The 18,079-nt window shown below is 35.1% G+C and overlaps 1 protein-coding gene across 1 annotated transcript in view; it reads right to left on the bottom strand.

The window, feature by feature from the left end:
- Positions 1-18,079, bottom strand: part of tefu (Serine/threonine-protein kinase tefu) — a 38,950-nt gene that overhangs the window by 1,356 nt on the left and 19,515 nt on the right. Inside the window, exons 16-36 of the mRNA XM_088265352.1 lie at positions 16,975-17,237; positions 16,098-16,390; positions 15,156-15,360; positions 14,047-14,242; positions 12,930-13,082; positions 12,558-12,853; positions 11,302-11,509; positions 10,206-10,467; positions 8,742-8,907; positions 7,798-7,916; positions 7,375-7,482; positions 6,293-6,525; positions 5,544-5,657; positions 5,348-5,452; positions 4,452-4,610; positions 4,271-4,377; positions 3,585-3,701; positions 2,171-2,472; positions 1,169-1,275; positions 975-1,089; positions 41-207 (exon numbers count right to left, since the gene is read on the bottom strand). Of these exons, the coding sequence (XP_088121478.1) occupies positions 41-207; positions 975-1,089; positions 1,169-1,275; positions 2,171-2,472; positions 3,585-3,701; positions 4,271-4,377; positions 4,452-4,610; positions 5,348-5,452; positions 5,544-5,657; positions 6,293-6,525; positions 7,375-7,482; positions 7,798-7,916; positions 8,742-8,907; positions 10,206-10,467; positions 11,302-11,509; positions 12,558-12,853; positions 12,930-13,082; positions 14,047-14,242; positions 15,156-15,360; positions 16,098-16,390; positions 16,975-17,237 (3,795 nt within the window). The remainder of the gene's footprint in view (positions 1-40; positions 208-974; positions 1,090-1,168; positions 1,276-2,170; positions 2,473-3,584; positions 3,702-4,270; positions 4,378-4,451; positions 4,611-5,347; positions 5,453-5,543; positions 5,658-6,292; positions 6,526-7,374; positions 7,483-7,797; positions 7,917-8,741; positions 8,908-10,205; positions 10,468-11,301; positions 11,510-12,557; positions 12,854-12,929; positions 13,083-14,046; positions 14,243-15,155; positions 15,361-16,097; positions 16,391-16,974; positions 17,238-18,079) is intronic.

The raw sequence follows: 18,079 nt of genomic DNA, 5'->3' as shown, positions 1-18,079 counted from the left end.
TTGTGAAAAATAATTAAATACTGAAAAAAAAGGATGGTACCAGTATTATTGTAATTAGAAAGTGATGGTGTAGGAAGATCTTGCTTGCTATACGCTTGGAGAGGACTAATGGTCCACATATAGAGGGGATCACAGAGTAGCACTTCTAAAATGGTTAGTAAAGTCTCTTGATTAGTTTTCAATACGTCCATAGTCTTTTCGCAGCATCTGCAATAATAAATAATGATAAGTACATATTAATTGTGATCAAAAGTGACTCATTTCAAACTAATCTATTTCTCATCACATCGTATCTTCCTTAATTTTTATTGCGTCAAAAATATTGACTTATGTACAGTCGTCATTGCATTGCATTCATTTGCACACATTTCACACAAAAGCAATGTTGTGTTCATGGTTACTACCGTTAATTTAATTAGAAATGTAAAATATGCGGCTGGGAGCTATTTAATTTATTTTTAAAAGTTCGTTTAATCATAAAATAAATACATAATTAGTATTACTTGTTGACAAAAATCATAAAAGTGTTGAATTAAATCAGTAATTAAAATCAATTATGAACAATGGTTTTGGTTATTTAAAAAAAAATTATATTTCAATTAAAATCAATTTTTTTTTGGCAACACTTTTACTAATTGGAGACGCTGATAGTGGGTAAAAACACCAACATACCTATACAGATTTTGAGTTATTTTAGGTAAAGTTACGATTTTGAGTTAAAGGATATTTGTCAAAAAAATAGTATCAATAGTTTTATATTAAAACAAAAAATAAAATAAAAACATTAAAAAAAAAATATTAAAAAAATATCAGTATGCACCATATTTTTATTTTCAAATGGTGCAGTAAGTTATAAAGCAGAAATCAAGTTGTCAGAATGATGACCTTAATTATTGAATCAAATTCTATTACTCAAATACAAACAGGACTTTTGGAAAATGGGAAATTCCCTATAATTTGAAATCACAGTAAACCTTCTGAAGACGCCTTCAACTCCGGCTAGTCCCATTCCGGCCACCATATCCTGAGTGAGACGGAAAGGAACAGTTTCGGGAGTGGGTTGAACTCTGCCTTGCTCAAATGCAATTCCTGGAAAAATGCAATAAAGCTTAAATTAACAGAACCCATTTTTACTGAAACAAAAATTAAAAGCCAATATTGTACTTACCAAAATCAATATGGATAACTTCCGCTGTAGATTTATCAATGAGGATGTTTTGTACGTGACGATCTCCAAGTCCTAGGATATATCCTATCATTGATGATGTTGCCACACTGCGGATACAATCAAATGATAAGCAAAAACACGAAACAAAGAGATTTTTACAGAATACGCAACAAGAGAATTGGTGCTTCCGGCAAATATATTTTTACTATCGGATTTTTTTATTGTTTTTGTAGCAATTAATTTTATTGACCATGAATCACTTAATTTTGGGTGCTTTGCCAAAAAAAATATTGATTTGAAAATAAGACTGACAAAAATAGACCATTCTTACAGCAAAGGAAATTTAGTAATTGATAATAAAATAATATAAGAATTTTAAAAAGCTATTTAAAAAAAAATCCCGAAAATCTTCTTACTAGAAATTAGAAAGTAGATATGAGAATTGGCCCCGATTATATGCTTCGGAAGTGAGAAAATTAAAAAAATTGGTAAAACTGGTCACAACGAGAAATTTTTCTTTGGATGCCTCCTAATATTTTAATAGTTTCAAAAGTCATGTTGCATCAATATATGTCACCTATAACTTCTATGTGGGGGTGGGTGCTTGGATATTGAATATATTTATAAGTTCCAAAAATCTAGTGGTCCAGATCTTCAATCATGGGCAGAATGTAGTACATACATTATACTAAAGAGCATTATATTGACTGCGAAACTGGTGTCGCAGGTTCTACTCCCGCCAAATACAAATAAATTCAAGAAAGATTTATTCTCAATTAGTCTGGGTATTAGTGATATATTTTTCATATTTACCTTTTCTATCATTACTATCCTACCTGCAGACAAGTCTCTAAAAGTAGAGGCTTTGCGGGTTATTACATAAAAAAAGAGCAAATATAACGCTTGTAAGTGTCTCCAGCTTTCTACCAACAGTATAAAAGACGCTTTTAAGCGTTTCTCGCAAACAATGTGTTAATAATCACTACAATAGGATAGGTTCACCTGTGAGTGTACGCCAGTCTCCGTTCATACCACACGGCGGGCAGGAGAAAGCTCTCGAAGAAGAAGTGGTGGAAGACGGGCTTCAGCTTGGCGAGGATCTTCTTGAAGACGCGCAGCTTGTCCTCGTTGGACAGGGGGCGCGCGGCGTCCATGTGGCGGCGCGCCTCCCGCGAGGACATGTCCCGCGGGCGCAGGCGACCGTGCGCCCCGCCCGCCCCGTCGGCCCCCACCAGCAAGCGCCCCAGTGGCTCTGTCCCCGAACACCACTCGATCACACCGCTGCGCCGCGACAGGGCTACCACCTGAAAAATTCAATAAGCGTGAGGTTGGTACACCTGTGTTGTGTGAAACATTATAAGCTTATTTTTATCCCTATCTCTTTTTCTTTGACGTAACCAGTACAAAGAGACAAACCAAAAGAAGAAGAATGAGATGATATGATAAAAACTTACCTTAATAGTGTACTATCAGTGCTATTTACATTTGTAAGTGTTTTTTAATTGTGTTAATGTTGAATTAAAACATAAATTAATGACAAGAATTGAAGTCATAGGTAAAGAGTAAAAAAATTGTGTATTACCTTTTATTAAAATATAATAATTATTGCAAAAAAAAAACAAAAAATTGGATTTGTTATCCGTTCTGAGTTAATATTTATGAATGGATAGCACATAGTATTTAACCGCTTCATACTTTTAAACAAATCGCGCTCGCGCGCATTTATCATTCAAATGTTTCATTTTCCAATTATTTTTTCCACGATGAATTAGTAAAAAATATAGTAGACCTAATTGTAAATTAAATATGCTTAATTTGTTGTATTTCTACTTATTTATTTTTTTACAAAAATGTTAATAAAATCAGTATATAACCACTCACGGTGAGTGGTTATTTACTAATTTTATTAACATTTTTGTAAAAAAATAAATAAGGAAAAATGACTAACCACAAAGTAAATGTTTTAAATATTAATAATATTGAGAATGTTATATTTCATTTGAATAATGAATAAACTTTGAAAAAAACATTTTTAAAAAACCTGTTTTTTTTAAGAGGTTAACTAAAAAATAACCTCTCGATCTTATGCTAAACGAATATTTGGATAAGGGAAATGACCAAGGTAACAAATGTCGCTCAAAAAATCGCAAAACTAAAGTGGAACTGGGCAGGTCACGTGGCACGTATGTCCGTGGATAGATGGACAAAAAAGGTGCTTGACTGGAGGCCGAGAACAGGACGCAGAAGCGTGGGTAGGCCCTAGACAAGATGGTGCAATGACGTTAAGAAAGTGGCGGGCCTGCACTGGAAGAGAGTCACGTCCAACAGAGAACTGCAGAAGTCCAAGAGGAAGGCAATACTGGACACAAGAAGAAGACTGAAGTAAGTTGTAATAGTAGTAGTATCTCAGACTTACTTTATAAGTCCTTATGAGTAGCCGTCTTCTCCTCGTCTGCTGATCTGATGCCAATAGATGGTTCACTATGATGAATACTTGTTGCATCACCGCATCTTGTCGAATGTCATCCTCACCCTGAACATACATTTAACATTAGAATTTACAAAAAAAAAACATGTAGACCAAGAGTTATATACATATCATAGGTGTACTGGCAAAAAACATTAACTTGAAAATATGCAATTTTATATTATAAAGTTTTCAGCGTTCTATAAACTGGAATAATACACCGAGTCTTTTTAAATGTCATATTTATGAGGTTTTAAAAGTAAATTCAACAAAAAATAGCAGATATTTTATTCAGTCTTTGGGGATCATTAAAACACTGAGGTCCCCACCGACAACAAATGCAATACTAGAATGAACATATAAACAGAATTTCAGAAGACAGACTTCCACGTATCGCCCTTCAAGGTAACCCTGAAGAACGCAGACCCCCAGGCAGACTTCCAAAAAGATGAAAAGACAGCTGGGAGTCAACATCCCAAGAGCGACATGCGGAGGCACTAACAGATCCCTAGGATCTACAGAAAGAAGAAGAAGACTAAAACAGGAATTTTAGAGTTAACGTTTTTTTGGCAGTATACCCACGATATATTATGATAAATATCATTGATTATAATCATTCAATAATAATTTGTTACCTTAACAAGCATAGGTCTCTCAACTCCGTCAGATCCTCTGCAGGATAATTTTTTAGGAACATTGACTCCTCCTACCAATAGAAACTTATCCGAAAATGAAACAACACCTAAAAAAATATAAACAAATTATTACGATATTTATTGCTGATGAAATTAAATAAATGTATTAATAATTACTTACTCGGAATATCTGAATAGTTTCCATCCTTCCTAACAGGGATGGTTACTGTAGGTACAAGTGCAAGAGGTAACGCTTTTAGTTTCCTAATGAGTTCATTTTTTGGTACTGGCAATTCGGGTGATTTATTTTCGATCTTCAAATTGGCAAAACCGATGAGAGCTATGGAATCAAATACAAAAAAAATGTAATCAAAACTATACACCCAATATTACACCATCTTCCTTTGAGAAAAAATTAAAACACTAACTGTGGGACCTTTCTCTTCAGTTTATAATGTGGCATTTACACAAGGACAATGAAACAATGAAATGTTTTCAACACAATACAATTAATTAGAAGGGTTTCTAAATCTCAGAGCCGATAAATAGCTCTTTCTTACTACTGTAGTCACTGAATCAGCTTATCTATTGGGCTGTTGTAAATGAATGTTCCTAACCAGTTAGCGGGACAATCTAACCTAATACATATAATGTTATGGCAGGAAAAAGTGTTAATTTGAGGTTATTGCTCAGTGTTGCCAACTAGATGGAACAACATCGTAATATACAGAAGAATCCTAATTTACTGGGACTGCTTCAAATGGGAAACGGCTTATGATACTAAAGTTTTAAATGCACAAATCAATATAACATAATTTCAAAGAAAGACTCTGCACAATATTTTTGAGTGAGTCCAAATTTTTGTTAAAAAATTCTGGATTCATGGCTAATTTTTTAAAAATTATAAATGCTGCATAACACAAAAAAAATTAAGCACAAGAGTTTAAATGGATAGCATTTTCTCACACAAGTTCATGATTTGAGCCATAACTTGCTAAGGACAGAGAAAGGTCACGACAGTGATTGTTGACGATTTTTGCCTAAAAATGGATGAACATTATAGGGTAGAATTATTACCTATACTGAGTGCATCCGTTTGCTTGATAATATTAGTCAGGTTTTCGATTCCCCTTCTTGAAACTGAATCCAGCATCTTTTTCGCGGTAGCAATATATGGTTCTTCTATAATCCAAACAAAAACATACAACACAATATTGCGGGCAAAATGTCACTTAAAATAAGTACATGAATGTATATATAAGATTAAAATTACCATTAGGAATCTGAGACTTGCTGGCAGCTTGGAGAAATTCTGTATCTTTGTTGGAATTCTTCAATGCCAGAACGACGGGCAGTGTGTGGTGGGGGTGCTCAATCAGACACCTTTCTGCAAGATTTTTTTTAATTGCGTGTAGCTATATTATATCACTTTCACCAAAAATAAAATGATTAAAGTAATGATTCTAGACTGAGTACGATTGAAGAAATAGATCCTAATAGCTGACAATTTGTTGGCAGTTCTCGTCTGAACTTAGGGTGCAGACTTAACTTCAGAAGATGCAAGGGAGCTGGCAGGTGACAAAATAATTTTCAGGCAGCATGTGGGCTGTATGTACTCCAAATAGAAAGCAGATATGGGTAAATTAATGTAATCAATGAAAGAGTGCAACACATTTTCAGCTACTTAAAAAAATTAATTACTTTCCTAGTGTTTGATACACACATTAATTTTAAAATTCACAAAAAAAACTTTTCGGTAATTTACGCATTTTAATAATACATATAGTGTATTTAGTTTATTTAATTTTTTTATTTGTTGATGGGTTTCATAGTTAAATCATTTTGAATATAGCTCTTGATTGAGTCACTGGTGCCCCCCATGGTGCTGCGGCCCAACACAGGCGAGGTCACCGGTGCCCCCCCTTGGCGTTTAACGTGTTAAAAAGTCCGGTTTCAAATACATAGTACGAGAAATGGCGCTAAAAAAATTATTATTCTTCATTACGCAATGTAATATTATACCTATCAAAGTGTAGATGGTCTCCTGGTACGGCTTCCCGTTGACAGAGTTGATCCTGGGGGCCAGCTGAGGCATGACGGGCAGGAATTTTCTAGAAGGAATGCACTTGAAGAATTCGGCCAGGGAACGCCCGGAGATGTCCAAGTCCAGAGTCGGGTTATCAAGCCACAACGAAATGACACGAAACACACACAGGTTGTTATCTTCACCGGTGGCCAGAGAGGATAAGTAGCATCTGAAAAAAACATCGATAAATAAAATTTAGCACATGGTGTGTGTTCAATTGAAATCAATTCAATTCAATTATTCTTTTTTCCATGTTCGCTCCCTAGGTATAGCATATGGCTAATGCGAGATGTCTCCAAGTCACATGCCATTAATATTGAACACGGCATGCTGAAAAGCCACCAGCAAGGGTGGCAGAAACATCGGCAGGAGGAAATGTTAATACATGATTTAATCCATAAGAATTTCTACAATTATGGCTGTAAAAATCGTAGGTAGGCATTGTAATGTTGCGATATAATTATTATTGATTTCTTCTTCTTCTTTTCCCATGTTCGCTCCCTAGGTCCACCTATGGCCAACACGAGACATCTCCAAGTCATACTGTCACGCACCATCCTCTTGGCTTTTACCCAGGTCAGTCCGGCATTCCGAAGTTCCGCTGTGTATAGTCGTCGGCGGTCTTCCAGGGCGTTAGAATCCTCAGGGTTGAAAGAAGAGGCATGAGGGGTTAATGCTCTCAGATGGCATTCTAAGGACATGTTCCAACTCCTCTTCAGGACTTCTAGTAGGAGGGGCTGTTGGGTTTTTCTCCTCATTCCTGACAAAGTCATACCACTTTACACCCAGTATTCGCATCAGGCACCTATTTTCAAAACTTTCCAGTTTCTTGCTCCAAGTTTTGGTTAGGTGCCACGACTCACACCCGTACAGCAGCGCTGTTAGGCAGCGTGTTAAAGAGGCGACACTTGGTTTTTGTCGAGTAAAGCACCGAGTTCCAGACATTGCGCATTTTATTGAATACATATAAGAATTATTATTTATTTATCAAACTTAAACTATCGAAAAAATGACATACCTGACGGCCAGCTTAAGGTAATGGTCCCTTTCAGTTTGAGTGTTGAGAATTTCAATTTCATCTATATTGCCTTGTCCATTGTTTAAAAACATTGCCTTCCTCTCATCCCTTTGCAACATAAATAAACAAATTAACAAAATAAAAAAAAACAACAAATAGTTATATTTTTTTATGTATATGTATTCACAAAAAAATTGTTAAATTTATTTGTTTGTAAATATTATTGAGGAATCGAGCTTTGCAAACGCACAAACTGCGACACAATCTCCCAGCTCAGCAGCCAAAATACACTAGGGTCGTCAGTATATCCACGGCCCCGCTTTTGGTAAAGTAAACTGGAATCTATATATGTACTGATTCTTGTTACTGTTAAGACTTTTAACAAAAGACCATTATATGCATAGATTAAGTCCAAAAACATACCTGGAAAGAGTGTTATTAGAAAGTTGTTGTTTTTCCCGTAGCGAAATAGCGGTATCCTTGCACCTTTCCATACACTTGATTTTATTGACGAATGCGGCAGACTTCATGTACGTATCCATCTAGATACACAAAATGAACCATCATTAAAATTGCTATACATATAACCAAATCAAATATTTTTCAGTACGTGAAACATTGTGGATAGATATATATCATAGTTGATCAATGAATACTAATAAGTATAAAAATCCTCCATTTCACGACTATGTACCCGCTTTACCCACAAAGAAGGGTTGATGGTCCCAAGAATAAAGAATAAATGTGGAAGTAGAATGCTTCAAAACATATTTCCGAACATTTTTAATTTGTTGCTGGTGGGCAAGACGGCAAACAAAAATATGGAGCAAATGCAAAATAAAGGAATGGGTAAACTATAGTATAAAGAAGTTTTTTTTTTCTTGTGTGTATATTAGATAAAACTATATTCCACCGACAAGACACATACATGAGGTGGCTTGGTGGGTCTTCGCAAAAAAAAAATATGCAAATGTAAACATGAATGTATTCCAAAGAGTAAGAATTGGAAGACAGATAATGACTGATATCAGTCTGGAAGGTGTCCTATCTGGGGCATGTGCTCAGAGGAGAGAAGTATGAGATATTGCACCTAATCGTAAAAAGCAAAATAGAAGGTCGACGAGGTGTCGGCAGAAGACAGATCTCCTGGCCTCAGAATATACGAGATTAGAATATGTATAAGAGAACCGTCGAGGCGCTGTTTAGGGTTGCCCGAGACAAGGACAATTACTCTCGAGTGATAGTCAACATCAGAGGGACCTGATACGACACGCACAGAAGAAGATGAAGAAGACAAATAATATTCTGAAGAAAAAAAAACAGAATGGCAAGAGTGGCATAATAAGTGCATTGGTGTGTGTACCTACCTGCTTGTATTCCCCGTCTGAGAATCTGGCTATGGTGAGATAAGCGTCAATTTTAGCTTTCATATCCCCGTTTGGTCCCAGGACTTCCAGAGAACGGTTCAAATAGTTATCTAATATGTCCATAGCACTTTCGCTGCGCGTTTCCACCATCCAAGATCCGTACAATCTTAAAAACAAAATCATTTACATGACTGAGTATGTTATAGTCACATGTGTCCAGATCAAATCAAAATAGACAATAATATAACTAGCTAACTAATTTTTCTCTTCAGAACCATACGTTCTTTCAGTGTCCGTTGACAACAGAGAAGGAGAACTTTCTAAATAGCTTGACACAGGCAGGAATCCAACTCCCCACCAAGTCCACCCTTTTTTCTGAACCTAATTCTAGAATTGCGGGCATAATTTCTAAAATGATAAAGCTAAACGCATTTAAACTATGAAATTTTGTATGAATTGCTATTATTATTTTCTATTATTTTTTTGTTTGTAAATAAAAATAATACTTGTCACTGGCAGAAACATCCTTTCACTGGGTGACTGCCAAATAAATAATTTACATAAAAAAAACTTTTCTCTTTCTAGTGTACATTTTAATGATTTTATTCTATGAATTTTTATAATACATATAATACAAAATTTTATATCTTGATACATGCAGCACCAGTTACGTCCCTTACCATGAGTGAGCTCTATCAATAGTTTCATCTGTATCCCATCAAATATATTCCACTTCTGTACCCAAGAATTTTGAGCAAAGTCTACACCTTGCGTTCATATAATTGACAATCAAGTTGACAATCTGTGTACCAAATGCACTATTGGATACGGACAGGGGTAAAGTAAAACCTTGCTTTTGTATGAACGCCTAGTCACTTTTATCTAGAATTTTCTTGTATGGAAGTGAGAGTTGCCAAACGAAAGTAGATTGAATCAAAGTAGACTGAATACAGTCGAAATGTGATCTCTTAAGACGAATGGTGATACATATAAGGAAAGAACACAAGGCTGAGATAAGCATTATCGATAAAATTAAGAAAGTTATGTTAAAGTGGTTTGGAGATGTGGAATGAATGAGTGAAGAAAGAACAGTAAAACAAATGCATAAGGTAAATGTAGTTATTTTCATTAATTGATTTGGCCAGCACTTTGTGGTAAAATCTATCCATTTTTAATTAATGCTTTACTTAGTAAATACCACTATTTTACTTTAATAGAAATAGCGGTATTTAATAAGTAAAACATTAATGTAATTATAAATGTAGTTAAATAAAAACAGAGGAAGAATGAGCAAAACTTGGTATGATCAAGTATTTTAAATATTTTAAATGATGTGATTAAAAAGATGTGGTAGAGACGAAGACTGTTTGCAAATATAGATTGGTGTGGTGTTCTATTCTCTCTGCCTAAGTGGCGTGATGGCTAGTTATTTGTGATGTGTTAGTGTGCCAGGTATTAGATTACCTGAGCGCATTGGCGTAGAGCAGGCTGTCTCCGCTGTTCCCCCCGGAGATGAGGGTCTTGATGAGGTGCAGGGCGACGTCGCAGTGGCCGCTCCTCCAGGCCGCCTTGCCCTCGGCCACCCGGATGAGCCCCCGCGCCTTGTCCAGCCGCAGGCGGTCCTCCCGGGACGAGGAGCGGCACTTGAGCAGCTCGGCCCCGCTGCGGGAGGCGCTGTTGATCCAGCGGGTGGCGGCCTGCACCCACCCGTGAGACAACGCCAGCTCTGAGATAGTAAAAAGTATAAATAAACAAATCCAGCTTTTTTTTATATATTAACCAGTTGCCAGTTTATCGGGAGCGTGACTCAGGCAAGGAGTTTGTGTTGCATTGACGAGTCCGAGTGCTGCTCGGGCAAATTGTATTCCAACTTGGTGGCACTTGAGCAGCTATATTTGGACTATATTTGAGCAGCTATATTTACTATATTTGTTTTTATTGTCTAACCCGAGCAGTGTTCGGGTAGTCCTATTTCAAGTTATTTGGTGATAATTTCCTGCACTGATGAATTTTCTAGCTAAAATTCAGCTGTTAAGTGGTTAAAAACATTGTTCACTTAAAAAAAATTAAAGCACCGAAACTCTTATGATAAACGGGTTATTCTATTACTGAGTGCTAGCTGGTGAATATAAGTTTCGTTTTGGAGGGCTCCACCTCACTAACTTCTGCGAAGTACGCGAAGCATTCACTGCGCGCTTTCCCAATGGCTGGATTGGTAGAAGAGCCCCCATTGCCTGGTCTCCAAGATGTCCCAACCTTTTTTTTTTGAGGTCAAGGGGTCTTGCATCCCTTATATTAGGTCTATTGTGACCTCCCTCTGTATAACAGCTCACTCCCAAGACCTACGTGTGTCATGTAACTCATGACCTGTCTTTGTGGTAGGAGCTTCACCTTCTCGGAGTCCAGTAGAGGTCCTCCAAAGATGTGACTTCGTTTGCGAGCGAGAATTTAAAAAAATCTTTTTCCGCACATTTTGAGATCAAAACCATTGAATTGCCTCTAATAGTTTTTTTTACATGTGGGCATTATTTTTCGGTGACCCTGTATGTATTATATTCACCTGCATACTGTAACTGCAACTCTGCTATAGATAGTTGAAATTGTGTTGCAGAGCTCCCTTTAGAAAGGTTCTCTAAAATGACCACCCTCTGTGCCAAGATTGGTTCCACGTGCTTGAAATCGCTAAATGGTAAAATGTCTTCAGTGGACCAACTGCTTATTAAATCTGAATAGTTATCTTCGGAATGTTCACTTTGGGCCGCCTTCACCTGCAAACCATTATCCAAAACAATACAAGTGAAACTTGGTTACGCTGACCTTTGAAATAATGACAGTTCCAACCAATTTTGAAGAGGTAAAATTGGATCTGCTGAACTGCTCCGCTGTCCAAACTCAAAACACAGTAATGGACATTTTTTTGTAGTACTTTTTTTTTTGTTGAAGTAGAATCTACTTAGTCCAAAACTAAAAAAAAAGTACTATAAAAAAGGGTCCCTTACTGTGATAAGTTTGGACAGCCGTGCTACTTTACAGGGTAGCAATTAGATATTATATACCCTTATTTTTTACAAGTGATTATGAATTGGAAATTTTCTATTGCTTTCAAAAACAAACTTCAGATGTCAGAGAATTTCTTTATTTATATTATGCTATATTTTTATGAAATTTAAAAATATATACATATATCTGACAGATGAGTTTATAAGGGAAAAGGGGTTTTCGATATCTATAACAGATAAAATAAATTGTTGACAATGTCAGGTAAGAAAAAACAAGAATGTATTCTTCTTCCCTTACCAGAACCCAATGGTGCATAGGGCACTGCATTATATTTACACAGCATTATAATGTTACGTACATGAAGGCAAGGTGTTTAATCCTGTGCTTCATGTACCAGTCCAGGGTAGTATAAATAAATATTAGAGTGAAAAAAACACTCAAACCCAGGATTTCTATCCGCCATTTGACATTTGTCCGCCTCCGTAAATTAGCGGTTAGCATGTTTCAGCAGGTTTATATTTATATAATTTTTTAAATTAATGTATTACTTAGTAAATACCAGTTTTTCTTAAAATCTGCTGTAACACGTGTTTCGATGTATTCCGCATCATTTGTGTTGTTTGAAAACGATGCGGAATACATCGAAAAAAGCGTGGTATTTACTAAGTAATACATTGATTAAAAATGGATAGATTTTACCACAAAGTGACTGCCGAATCAATGAATGAAGGTATATATAAATTCTAATGTCTTAAATGGTGCCCTAGTTTTACTGAAAGTAATAAATTAAATAAAAAGTGATAAAACGATACTTACTGCCACCAGATACTCAATTTCTTGCAAAATTTGCAATTTCGCCGAAAGCTGATAAGCGCTTTGACAGCTCTCCAAACTATTTTTCATACAATACGAAACAACATACTGTCGGGCGTCCCTTAAACCATTGTTCAGTGAAACACCGACACCGCTCATGTTCTTTGTGATGGAATCTTTGAGGGAAATGTACTGATATGCCGGCCAGTAAGTATCTGACTGCAAATCCTTCTTCCAATCGACTCCTTTTGCAGTTCTTGACTTGAGATACGCAGAATCAACTTGAATACTCCAATCGCCTTAAATAAACAAAACGCATGAACTTTTGGACCATTACATAAGAAAAATCGTAATAAGCCAAGAAATTTAGTTTACCGAGTCTCCAGAAGCATTCAAACTTCAAGTCATCCAATGAAGACTTTATAGTGCAAGAATCCATATATTTTCCAGCCAAATGGTATAACCCAGACGTTTGTAGAGAGCGAGCAAAACTGCGCTCAGATATTACATCCAATTCAGAAGTTGTTTCTAGAAATAAATGATACACTAAATGATACATAAATGAACATATCGCTCACTCCTTTCAACAACGTCATTTACTAAAAAATCTTAATTTTTCAGGAGATTGTTTTTAAAGTTTAAAAATATAATCAAATGTATTAAAAATAAATACCAAGCCACTGATTGAACTTTTTACTGTGCAACAGATCTTTTTAGGTAAAATCTGAATAATTTTTCTCCATTTGAAAAATATTTAGTATATTTAAAAAATTTAACAATACCTTTTCCTCAAAATGCAAAAACAACACTTTTGCCCTGTAGCGGGTAAATATTAAGTTAGAAATAATATATCCCGCTTTTGCTGGGATATAGTACATTTTCTGGGCATTCCAAAAACATGGACAACTGAAAATTGACAATTTTTGATAAATGACGTTGATGAAAGTAGTGAACTTTATATGTATATATTTTTTTATATCAAAAAAATTCCATTTCCAATATTGCACAAACAAATAATTTAAATGCAGATCTGTTCTGTTTACTATATTCTATCGAAATCTTAATTAAAGTTGCGACAAAACGTGACCAATCCTGTGTTAAACCAATATGAAATAATTAAATCACACCAAAACGTAACAATTTTATAAGCTAGAATTCCTGATTACTTAAAATCATTTATAATGGAAATGTAACATTTTGGTGAGGACCTCCAAAAATGCTAAAATCAAAGACTGATCGAGTCAACTAAATTGTAATTTATTGTTAAAAGCATACAAAAAATTTACAGTTGTTTCGTCTTCTTATGGCATTTTAAAACTGATATTAAAAAATCTGAGCCCGTATCAATTATATTTTATATTGATTTTTCATTTCGAGTCGAGTTGTAGTACATAAATACATATTACCGGGAGGGTAAGGTTAGTAAAAAAGTATTTTGATATATAGAAAACATAGTAATGAAACAAAGCTAAGTATCAATTCTTCATCTCACCTGAAGACAAATTAAAGGAAGTGTTTGCGGCATCGGTGTTTCCCGTAGGGTTGTTAGAGAGAGTGAGGTCCTGCATGAGGAGGGCGTCGGTGAAGGATCCCATCCTCATGTAGAAGTTCCTCCTCTCCGCCGGGTTGAGGAGGTGGGCTGAGCCGCAGCCGTTCAGGGCGTCGCTGTCACCGATAGCCAGATAATTCTGGTGACAGGAATGAAATTTACATATATTTTTTGAAAAAGGATAACCCGCAAAGCGTCTATTTTAGATGCTTGTCTACAGGTAGAATAGTAAGGGTTGGGAAGGTAAATGTGAAAAATACATCACAAACACCCAGACCTATTGAAAATAAATCTTTCATGAATTTATTTGCAATCAGCGGGAATCTAACCCGCGATGCCAGTTTCGCAGTCGAGCGTCTACCCACTACGCCACAGCGCCTGTCAATAATTAAATGTTAAAATCAAACACTGATTTTTTTAGTCTACTCTATTGTATTTAATTGATTAAAAAAAATGGTGACAATTGTATTGTTTGAAAATGCCATAACTAGGTGAAACAATTGTCACAAAATTTATTTTTATGTTTATTTTAACAACAAATACAATTTAGTACACTCAGAAAATCAGTGTTTGATTTAAACATTTAATATATAAATTAAAATGGAGGTCTACAAATTAAATGCCAAATCTATAAATAAAGATGGAATTGTAAGTAAATAAACTCTTCAAAATGATAATAATTATAAACATTCTATATAAATAAAAATATGAACTTTTTAAAAAATTATTATAAGATGTCAAGGGATCTTGCATCCCCTGTCACTGCGACCATATTAGGTCTATTGTGACCTCCCTCTGTGTCATAGCTCACTCTCAATACCTTCATGAGTCATGTAACTCACGACCTATATTGGTGTTAGGAGCTTCACCTTATCAGAGTCCAGTATATGACTTCGATTGCGAGCGAATATGTCACAATATGAATGTTACTACTGACCCTTATCCGCACCTAATGGTGGATAGGGCGCTGCATAAAATTGATGCAATGTTAAGACAAATGAGGCTTGTTGGACATTTTTTTGCAACTATTATATCCAGGAATCCGTCGTTACCTTTCTTAGAATGGTCAAGATGTGTTCTCCATCGGGCAAAAGAGAAATTTTGTCAGGATCGGATGGCAGTTGTAGGTCTGGAGATGACATGCCCCACAACTCTCCGTAGTAAATGGCTGCAAAGTGGGCCCCGGTAGAACCAGCTGCCCAGGAAATGGGCAAATACTGCAGGGGAAGTAGACTATCTCCCCCTTGCCTGGAGTTACTGGAATATTCCACAAATAATAATATTTAAGGCCTTACCGACAACCACAAAATTTATTAAGCATCTGGCTACGCTATAAGCTGCACATCTCTTCACAATCAATTTTTTTTTAAATATACATTGGATTTTATTTTGTTTTTTTAAATCTATATTGAATTTTTTTTTTATAATTACTTTTTAACTCCTAACCTTTCAATAACTCTTTTTGAAAACAATACATTTATTTAGAAAAAAAACCTGGGTTTAAAGAAAATGAAGTTGCGGGTTAATGATTACTGGGCCTCAATAATTTTTTTTTTTTTTTAAATTTAAAACTGTATTATTCTACCTGTATTCCTTTAAAGAACGTCACAAATATAAATAAAACTTGATTTTTCAGGAGAACGTCTTTAAAGTTTAAAAATATAATACAATGTATTAAAAATAAATATCAAGCCACTTATTGAACTTTTTACTATCTAGAGATCTCTTTAGGTAAAACCTGAATGTTTTTTCTCCATTTGAAAAATATAAAGTTTATTTTAAAAAAATAATTAAACAATACCTTTTATTTAAAATGCAAAAACTTCACTTTCTGCCTTGTAGAGGGTAAATATTAAGTTAAAAATATGTTGCTTTTGCTGGGATATAGTACATTTTCTGGGCATTCCGAAAACAAGCACAACTGAAAATTGCCGATTTTTGATATATGACGTTCTTGAAAGGAGTGAGCGATATGTAAAACTAAAAATACTCACATAACATTGGTATAATGTTTCTTTTGTATGGAAACAAACTTTACAAGATCCAGCATGCACTGCACAGATTCCTTAGCAAACAATTTGCTCGGGACAGTTTTGTGATGACTAGTACCGCTTGTACCGGGATTTAAATGACTGTTATCTTCCTTATTCGATTTACCGAAAGTAGCTTCATAATAATTGTCAAAAAATATTTGTATGTTACTTCGTATTTTGTTGATTTGTTCATCACTGCCATACAAGTGCAACAAACCCATAAGACAAGGGAGTAATTTCTCAGAGAAGGATACCTGAAATAAAAAAAAAGTTGTACGCATATTTATAAATATATTGGAAAGGTGTATATTTTAATCTCTTTCTTCTCCGTCTTAATCATCATTGCTGAGGGCTGTGACCCTTGCAGAAGCAATGACTCTTCTCCAGTTATCCCTTGGCTGCGCTGCACGTAGCGCTCCAACCTACCTTATTAAAAAAACTGATTTTTATCTACCTTATAAATAAAATTTTAATCTACCTTATAAATAAAACTGTAACAGATGAAGGATAAAAAAATGCTCTTTAGAAAACCAGCAATGGCGGAGACATCTGTTGAAGGTGACAGCAAAACACACACACACACACACACAATACTTAATATTGCTCATGGCCAGCAACATTCTTCTTGACAGCTGCTGTCGCTTAGCATTTTCAATGTTTTCGATTGCATTATTGTTACACAGATTTTTTTATATTTCCATTATTTCACAAGTATTGTAAAATGAAACACATTAGAAATATTATTTCTACTTTCTTACTTTTTCATTTAATCAGAATGAGCCACAGCAACGCGTAGCCGGTTACGGGTAGTTAAATAATTAAAATATAATTGACTTACACTGAGGTGGCAGATTTCAATGAAGTTATGCAAGAAGCAATACCGTTCGGCAAAGCATTTAAGAATGGACGATGTCATATTGACAATCCAATGAGAGTGTTCCACGTAGTCCAGACAGTGCCACAGGTCTTGTCGACTCGTCAAACTCTTCAACATGTCATTGTTCACCTTGATTTTGGCACTGATGTAGCTCTTTTTTTGACCGATAAAGGGCATCAGCAATTCTCGGATTAATTTCCCTTCAGGTTGCTGATTTAAAAAATCTAGGATTGAAAAAAAATCTCATCAGAGTCAAACATTGGAAGTCCGGGCGTAATTATTTATTACACATTACAATATGCAGTTCACAATAACATGCATGGATGCATAATTGGATGAAAGTAATCTGAATGCAGTCGAGTGTGCGACAAAACAATGTGTGATAGATGTTGAAATGGTGATATAAGGAAAGAATGTAAGATTTTAAGTGTGTCCAAATACTTGTTATCATAAACAAATAAATCTGGATTATCTTTACCACTTGGGGGTTATTTATTTAAACCAACATAGATGTTTTATTTTTATAATTGTTATTTTTTTATTAACATAAATTGTAAACATTTATTTAAATCACAATTTTAAACATTTTTTTTTTGCAGAGACCCACTAAGCCACCTTGTGTGTCTTGTCGGTGGAGTTCTTTTTGAATACATTTTTTTATTGTTTTTAACGATTTTTAACTAATATACACACAAAAAGAGAGAAAAATGAAGAATATAAACATTTTACAAATTTTAATAAAATCAACTCTTGATCATTCACCCATTCCTTTATTTTGCCTTTTTTCCATATTTTATTTTGACCTCTAACATCCGTCGGCAACAAATTAAAAATGTTCGGAACGATATTTTGCAGTGTTCAACTCCCATATTTTTTGTTAATTCTTGGGACTATCAAACCTTCGTTGTGTGTAAATCGTGTATCATGGTTGTGTACTAAAAGATTTCGATATTTTTGTCTAGTGTGTTGTCTATTGTGAACCCATATGTACTGTGTCACGAGATTGATTAAAATATCTAGGTGTTTCAAAAAAAAAATTGAGTGGTGTGGTTGTCAATCATGGGTA

This window comes from Brachycentrus maculatus, unplaced genomic scaffold (genome assembly GCF_059751285.1).
Source record: "Brachycentrus maculatus isolate JH-2025_06_01 unplaced genomic scaffold, ASM5975128v1 h1tg000244l, whole genome shotgun sequence".
NCBI classification, from domain to species: domain Eukaryota; kingdom Metazoa; phylum Arthropoda; class Insecta; order Trichoptera; family Brachycentridae; genus Brachycentrus; species Brachycentrus maculatus.
Note: the sequence above shows the minus strand (reverse complement) of the source record. Positions and strands in the feature narration are given on the sequence as shown.